The sequence below is a fragment of the Genypterus blacodes genome, unplaced genomic scaffold (assembly GCF_046128005.1).
Source record: "Genypterus blacodes isolate CSIRO-AG114 ecotype Tasmania unplaced genomic scaffold, CSIRO-AGI_Gbla_v1 ptg000020l_1, whole genome shotgun sequence".
NCBI lineage: Eukaryota > Metazoa > Chordata > Actinopteri > Ophidiiformes > Ophidiidae > Genypterus > Genypterus blacodes.
This window is the reverse complement of record NW_027466833.1, coordinates 1187929-1196600: the sequence shown is the minus strand read 5'-3', so window position 1 is coordinate 1196600 and position 8672 is coordinate 1187929. Positions and strand designations below refer to the sequence as shown.

The window sequence follows — 8672 nt, the reverse complement described above, 5'->3', positions numbered from 1 at the left end:
AGAGAATGAAACCAAACTACTGTATAGAATGAATGAAAGGAAGAAAGAAGAATAAAGATTGAACAATTAGTCTTAAGTAATGCAGCAATACGACCAAGCTGCTTCAGAGGACAGTGGGGGCAGGTCTGAGGACAGTGAGGACGGGTCTGAGGACAGGTCTGAGGACAGGTTAAAGGACAGGACAGACAGCGCTGGGATCCATTTTGAGCCCGTCGCTTTTGCTTCATCCCTAAACGGATTTCTCCAGCCCCAATATTTCCAATAAATCCATCTCTGTGGAATATTGGACCTGTATTATCCGGCTCTCTCCTCGGCTTTGCGCGCTTCAGAAGGAGACATCCAATCCCCTCCATTGTCTTCCTCGGCAGACGGGCCCGGGCGAATGAAAGCTGGAGGCCAAATCCCTGGTCCGTGTGCAGACGCAGACTCCCTCGCCCACAGATACGCTCGTCTCAAATTAGAGGAACCGCTGGACGAAATCTGCCAGCACGCCGGAAGCTCCGCAGACTTACATCTCCTCAGCCAGTGTGTGTGTGTGTGTGTGTGCGTGTGTGTGTGCAGGCGTGTAAACTGCAAGGCGAGGGAGAGAACAAAGAGATTTTTCTTTGTAATTTAGTGGAATTTGGGCTTTCATTGATTTTGGCTCAACTGCAACAAAAATCCTCCAACAAATCCGCCCGTCCATCTTCCACCATTTATCCTCGGCCACGTTCTTCCTGGGTGATCCCAAGATATTCCTGAGCCGGATGGGGAATATGATCCCTCCGCCGTGTTCTGGGTCAGTCCCGTGGTCTCCGTGCCCAGAGGTATCAGGGGGGGTTTCCTGTTTCCATGCCTGCACCACCTCAGCGGGCCTCTTTTCAGGCGTAGGAGCATTGGCTCGGCTCCAAACTCCTCCACCTCAGGGAGGGAACCATGGCCAGCACAGCGCCTCGGAAAACAGAATACACTCAGCCTGTCAATAAAGTTGTTTCAATTTGTCTATTTCCATAAAAATGAAGGAAAAAATCTCTGGAAAAAAAATGGAAGATATCCAACAAAAAACAAAAAAAATCTACAATATATACAATTTCTATTTAATGGCTGGTTGTAGAAATGTTTTTAAAAAATGTAAAAAAGCTTGTTGCAGTGTGACAGTGTGCAGAGTGAGCGTGGAGTTCAAAGTGTAACATTCAATGTAACTAGCAGTCCCCAAAGTGTGTCACCAAATCGCCCACAACAAAACATTACACCTTTAAGTACAATTATACATGTAGTATTTATAATGTGATGGAGTATTTTTTCTTTGCGGTGTTGCGTCTTTGACCTGTGCAGAAGGTCACCACTGTTGGATGAGTCTGCTGGCGTGTTGATGCGTGTTGGGTGGGCATGTGTACCTGTTGCGTGCTGGCGTTCATGCTCTGTGTACTGTACACTGTTATAGAACTTTCTTAGTGTTCCCCTGAGAACTGCATCATCGGTGCGGTGAGGTTATTTCCTGTGATTGCCGAGCAGCATGACTCTCTTCCTGTTCAGTATGTGAACACAAAAATCACATTGCCAGGATTCTCTCACCAGCGTCTCTTTACTCTGTAATGGACGCACATGATCCTGTCGTTGCTTCTAAATAGCCTTGAAGTAAATTATGCTTCATTCTCACCCTAATTCTCACCTTAATTATCTAGATATTCTAATCCCATTGTTTCAACTTTTCAACCCCTATCCTGGACTGCAAAGCGTCAAACCTGTGCTCACCTTGACTCTGTGCTAGGTTGAAGGTTTTTTAAAGTTTGCTTACGCGTGAGGAAAGTCAAAACTGTAATGTCAGTTTATATTTAAATGTCAAAGTCACAGCAGCGACGTGGCTCCCTTTGGAAATGAAGCTTTCAAATCCGTTCTGGGTGATTTTTTTTTTACCTGTAGGCCCGGAAGCTTTGGTTCTATGAAAGAGACGCGAGAGCTCAAGTTAAACAAGACGCTCCGCCTCGGGGGCCATGAAAGCTGGAATATGGAGCACATGCGTGAAATGTTCAATGAAGGAGTGTGTAGTGAAGTTAAGGAGGAACATTTGCACTTTCCAAAACGCAGCTTTCACAACAGTTTTACGTTTAATTTCTGCTTATTTCCTCGTTTCTGTATTCTGTTCAAGATTCCCAAAAAGAGGCAATCAATCACTGTCAGAGAGGCAGCGACATTACAGTGCGGCGTTAATGAATCTCAGCCTGGAAACAATCATCTCTGACACCGTGCTCGTCTCCTCGGCTCCTTTTTGTTCCCGGCTGAGCTTCTTTCACCCAGAGAGAGGAGCTGTTACCTGCTCCCTCCCTCCCTCTGGTCTCTGGAGACTCTTTGCTACATACGCGGCCCCCTTCCAGCAGTTTCCTCCACACAACAAAAACATTGTCTTATTCTATTTTATTTCTCCTCTCCTTCCATCTCAGTGGAGCTGTTGTTGCCGTGCCGTTTCTGTATATAACCTGGGGGCGATGGTAGGTGGAACACACACCGGCCGAGGATGATGAGGATGATGATGATGTCTTTCCCCAGTGTTAAATCTGCACTTCTCTGATGGTCTATTGCAGATATCCGCCTTTGAATGTACAGTATTTCCCTGATCGCAGCCTATTTGTAACAGCTTTTCATTGTGTTATTACATGAAATGTTAGCCCACACACACACACAGATAATGAGGCAGCAGTATAAGAGCAGTAGTGCCAAGCAGACCATGTCCAATTTATCCATTTATTCACCCTCAGAGACAGCGGTTTAGGGAAAACCAGACAAATCAAATTAAAACTGCATGAATCGATGTTTTTGATATTTACACTGAATGAAATGAGTGTGTGTGTGTGTGTGTAATATGAAATAATGGTGTGTGTGTGTGTGTGGAGTGGAGAACACAACTCTGAGGCTCTGTGTCTTTGTTACACTTTGACACCTTGCAGATTTGCCAGGTTGGTATATTCTCATCCTGGCACACACAGCTGAGCGTCAGAGAAAAACTGTTTTGTCGTTATTACTGCGATTTCTATGCTTTCCCCTCAGTTTCAGATCTCCTCCATAGCTGATTTGACATCAATATTCAAGGCCGACCGGGTTCCTTCTGACGCCTTTTTCTTGTGTAGCAGGTTGGGCACTGATCTACGCTTCAAAGCCACAATCAGGCACACAATGACTGCACACTGGCCTAGTTTGTCCATTTTGTGCAACTCAAAGGGCTTTGAATACCCCCACAAACTTCATTTAGAATCTCTAAACGCATGTGGTTGTTGTGTTTTAACTGCTTGGTGTGAATGACTACACATATGAAAGTCTGGACTTCTGGAGCTTCATGTACTCTGAAATCTATGTACAGGAATGAAGGCATTAAATCCGAAAACGTAACATTAATATTAGTCATTGTTAAAATTGGGTTTTTTAATTAAACAATCAAATGCACAACAATAGTTTCAGCTAGATTCCTAAATCGCCATCATTTCACAGAGCAATACCGCCTCCTAGTGGCGACAAGTCAACTCGGTAAATAATATAAATAAATAAATGAAAATCAAGCTACAATTATGTCATAATTAAATAACGGACTACAAAACGTAAACAACATGATAACTCATCTAATATACTCAACAACAAAAAAAGAAATTACGAAAACATTGTTTCCGGGAGGGGATTTCCTTCAAGAGACTTTCGGCACGTTCTGCGCATGCGTCGTGTTTCTGAAGGCGGCGGTGGCGCTGGTGCTGGTGGTTTCAGTTTCTTGTGTGCGTGTGTGTGTGTGTGTGTGTGTGGTTGTCGCGACTCACGCAGTTCACGCTAACAAACCAAACTATGCGGATCGCGGTCTTATTTGTGATCTTCTCGCTTCTGATTTGGTGAGTAAAGTTGTTTAACCGCCATTGAATGTTTGGAAACGAAACCGGAATCCGTTTGTGTACATTATGGAACCCAACAATCCAAATCTAGAATGATTAAGAAGGACAGTAAAGATGGAGATCATCGTATAAATGGCTTTGTTATGTGGTACAAACTTTCACTTTCATGTCCACGCCCTTCTTCTTCTTCTCTCCTCACAGCGGGCCTCGATCTTATGATTTTACAGGGATATTCCGCTTCAAAAGGTCGGTGTGTCCGAATGGAACCTACAACCATGAGGGGAGACCCTGCTGCCTGTGCGGCGCAAGTGGGTCCTGCCTTTGATTTAAACGACATGTTCACACTACTGACGCCTCTAGATCACAGAAATGATCCGTGTTATTGTTGTTATCGTTTAGGTAAGGCAGCTCAAAGTACTTTAGGCTTTGTACAGCAGTCAAATTACAAACAGCAGAAGTGATAACCTGGATTCCATCTTCATTTCATTACATTACATTACGATCATTTGGCAGACGCTTTTATCCAAAGCGACTTACATTACATTATATTACCACCCTTCGCAGAGGGGGGAGCAATTGAGGGGGCTTGCTCAGGGGCACCTCGGCAGGGACTCGAACTGGCAACCCTCTGGTTCTGAGCCGAAGCTCTACCCACTCGACTACTGCCTCCCTCATTTCATGTCATTTGCCTCCAGAATAGCTCACTGACACTGTATGTTGTAAGCGGAATCATTCTGAACTCCATCAAAAGCCTCTAATAGCTCTTAAACATGAAGTCAAATCAAGTAAAACTTTATTTTTCACAGGATGGCCAGTTCTTTGTGCAGTAGTAGTAAGTGTGTGTGTCACTAATGTCAAAAATCCTGATGTAATCCGGATATTAAGCCCTGTATCAACTTGTTTCCATAGTGACATTCTTCTGTTGCTGCCTTGTTTCATCTGCAGGTTACCGACTGACGAAACACTGCCAAAACACTCCAGATGACCGAACATGTGACCCTTGCCCCGCTGATACATACAGCAGTCACCCTAACGCCCAGATGAACTGTCAACCCTGCACGTCCTGCCAACACCCAGACGGTACAGATGTCACCCTTTACCCTCTATATTAGGAACTAGGATCCTAAATGAAGCCCCTCCCACATTCTCTTTTCCTTTCAGCCGGTCTGGAAGAGGCAGACAGATGCAGCCCTGCCAGGGACGCAGTGTGTCAATGTAAACAGAATCACTATTGCACCAATAGTGAACAGCCCTGCAAAGTTTGCCTCCTGTGCAAAGAGTAAGACCTTCTTCATCATCTTCTATCAGGATGAAGATGTGTTACAGGTGTTGAACTGATGCGTTGTTCCTTCTTTGCCTCAAAGCTGTGGCGATGCTGGTGTGAAGGAGGGCTGCACAGACACCAGTGACACAGTCTGCAGTGAGAAGAGTGAAGGTGAGATCTGGATCTGCAACGTCTCAAAGGAATGAATTCATGATACTGACAAGCAGAATCACTTTGGGTTTTGTTTGCAGTAAAGATGTGATGATTTTGTGTTTCAGGGGGAAACACGCTGGCCATTGCTCTTGGCGTACCTGCCGCAATTGTAGTACTTGTTTTAATCGGGCTGTTTGTCTGGTGCATGAAGCGACAGTGTAGGTATTTCAGTGACCAGCAGGGGGCACAAGAACCCCTTATATTCCCCAGAAAATTGTCGAATTTATGCTTAACTCCTTGGAGTCTAGTCATTTTTACAGTTGTACTTTTCAGTGAAGTTTTTTTCATTGGACGTACAAAAAGCTGTACTGCACACGCGCGCACACACACACACACACATGAATCCAGACTCCAGTGGGTTAAGATCAGTTCATATTCCAGTTTAACATTCAGACTTAATCACTGCCTCTAAATATGCTCTCTGTGTGTGTGTGTGTGTGTGTGTGTGTGTGTGTGTGTGTGTGTGTGTGTGTGTGTGTGTGTCCTTTGTATGACATCATGAATCTCAGGCTTGAACAGAAATCAGAGATCAGTCCAGGTTAGTGGCGGCCCGACTGAGAAGGTAAGCTGTTCAAACTCACCGACTCATCTTCTTCTAACCTCTGTCCACCCACTAACCCTCTCTCCTCCTGACTGGCCTGCCTCTCTCTCTCTCTCTCCCTCTGTCATGCTGCCCTAAGCTCGCCCTTTCTATATAGGGAGGTGCAGGTTAGTTGTCTGTCAACGTCGGTGTCCTCACTGTGCTTCTGCTCTCGTGTTGTTGCATGAGTGCGTCTACGTTCTGTGCAGTCCGTTGAGCTTCTCCTTCTTTTTTGACGACATCATTTCTCTTTAGTGTGTGTTCATATTAACACTGGCTCTGTTCTATATGCGTCAGGCTCAGAAATTGTCAATCAAGCCTTGTAGTCAGTCAGGTTGAGAGCTATAGGGTTCTCTTTAACATTTGGATTTGGAAATTGTTTACATTAGGATAAGGGATTTGAAAGGTGTTTGTATTGTTGTTATTATTATAATTATTGTGGTTGTTGTTGTCGTTCATGTTATATTGACGCTGTTCTTCTGTTTCTCAGGAGATGGAGAATCTTACAGGTAAGCAAACCTCTCTGATTAATGTTCCAGATAAATTCAGGCTCTATTTCACTAACAATATATTGATCAGTGATAGTTGTGATGTCTATGCTGGATCAATACAGTTTTGTTGTTGTTGTTGTTGTTGTTTTTGCTGCTGCTTTTCTGAATCAAATTCCCTTTGTTCCTCTTCACTTTAGTACCAGATGTGGATCTCACGCCGCACCTCACCGAGGTCGCCAACGTCCTGGGATGGATGGTCATGAGGGATGTGGCACGGAGTAGCGATATGAAGGTAGACATCGAGAACAGCAAGCTGAATCACCCGAGTGACGCTCATGAGCAAACGCTAACACTCCTGAGCAACTGGATAGAGAAGCAAGGTAGTGGGGCCTCCAGGGCTCTGGTGGAGGCGTTACAGAGCAGCAAGAAGAAGGACACAAAGGAGAAACTGATGAAACTACTGCAAGACATCTCTAATAGATCCAACAGTCCTGCCTGATTTCATCTGTGAATGATTACCTTTTAAGATGAGTGAAGATTAATTCATTCATTCAGACAAACGATGACATCATTCTGTCTCCTGGGTGTCTTTCTAACTGAACTTGCACTTTATGAATTAGAATTTGAGTGCAGAATTTTAAATTTCACTTTAAATGACAATCACTGTATCTGTGAGACTGATGGATACTGGGAGAGATTGTTCTAAACATGATTATTAGTCGATGAAATGATCTAAAATGACGATCTGACTCTAAAATGAAAGAATCTGAATGCGAGAAACAGAAAATCTGTCATCAAATTAGAAAGTGGAGGAAGAGGAACAACACACGTTTGGAGACAGACTGCAGACGAACCAGTCTGGGATCTAAGTTTAGTTGTTCAGATGGAGCATTTGCCAATTCTGTAGTTTCACGGCTGACATAATGACTAATATGGAACCTGAAGGAAAAGCCCCGCAGGTTCCATGTTGCAAAATCAAGTTGGCACTAAATCTAATTCAACACAGTGACTTAGTGGACATGATGTCCCTGTTTTGTTACACAGATGAGTTAATACAGGCATCTTTAAAGCTGTATGATGAAATGTGAAAGGGATGTCTAAACCGGTCATTTTCACGGGGTGCATTCCATTTAGGAGTGTCAGTGTCCTTGCAGGGTGTTGCTTTGTTGCAGCAGGTGAAAGTGTGTCAGGGTTTATTCCACAGCCATCACTTGCTGCAACACATTCTTGCTGTTCTAAAATGTTCGCACATCTACCCTTTTTGTGAAATTGTGACTTTTCACGCTCCTGGTTTACAGTTGTCACGGCGATGCTAGTTAGGAATGCAGGTAGCACATGCCAAGTTGCTCATTACAGAAAGCCATTTATGAAGAAGTCTGTACTGCAGAGTGTTAGAGTGTTAAAGCCGTAATGTGCATTGATGTGAACAAACTGTGTGTGTGTGTGCGTGTGTGTGTGTGTGTGGTCGGTGGGTGTGTGTGTGTGTAAAAAGCTTGGTATACAGCTTTTCTTTATAGATGAAATATATCTTATTATATTATATATGTGACTCCGTTCTATCAAATATCTTTTCCTTTACTGTGTGATTTACAGATGAGCTCAATTGCCGTTTGACTTTCAGCTTTAAGCAGTGTGTTTATAATTTGGTGCTGCTGGTTTGAAATAAACTTGGTGCCAAAAAAAAGTTCCTCCTAAATCTCCTTTATCGAGTCACATCCTGAAACTCACTGGCAAAGACTTTGAATTGTTGTTTAGTCTGGTTTGTTTGTGATTTTGTCCTTTATTCACTGGTAACTTAAGACCTGATCAGTCAGTCAACAGGCCAGACCACACCGGTCGAGGATGATGTTGATGATAATGATGATGATGTCTTTCCCCAGTGTTAAATCTGCACTTATCTGATGGTCTATTGTAGAAATCTACCTTTGAATGTGCAGTGTTTCCTATTTGTAAAAGCTGTTCATTGTTACCTCATCAATATTCAAGGCCGACCGGGTTCCTTCTGACGCCTTTTTCTTGTGTAGGAAGTGTTAAATGTCTGAAAGGGCCAAATCAGGTGAGCAGGTTGGGCACTGATCTACGCTTCAAAACCACAATCAGGCACACGATGACTGTACACTGGCCTAGTTTGTCCATTTTGTGCAACTCAAAGGGCTTTGAATACCCCCACAAACTTCATTTAGAATTTCTAAACGCATGTGGTTGTTGTGTTTTAACTGCTTGGTGTGAATGACTACACATATGAAAGTCTGGACTTCTGGAGCTTCATGTACTCT

At 43.7% G+C, this 8672-nt stretch overlaps 1 protein-coding gene across 1 annotated transcript; it reads left to right on the top strand.

Annotated features, from left to right (window-relative positions):
• Nucleotides 1-3715: 3715 nt before the first annotated feature.
• Nucleotides 3716-7855, top strand: LOC142991622 (tumor necrosis factor receptor superfamily member 6-like). Its single transcript, XM_076141692.1, has 9 exons — nucleotides 3716-3848; nucleotides 4050-4156; nucleotides 4794-4928; nucleotides 5010-5127; nucleotides 5213-5283; nucleotides 5391-5483; nucleotides 5835-5887; nucleotides 6396-6414; nucleotides 6594-7855. Exons 1-9 carry the CDS (start codon nucleotides 3805-3807, stop codon nucleotides 6893-6895), a joined length of 942 nt encoding a protein of 313 aa, XP_075997807.1. The 5' UTR covers nucleotides 3716-3804; the 3' UTR covers nucleotides 6896-7855.
• Nucleotides 7856-8672: the final 817 nt, after the last annotated feature.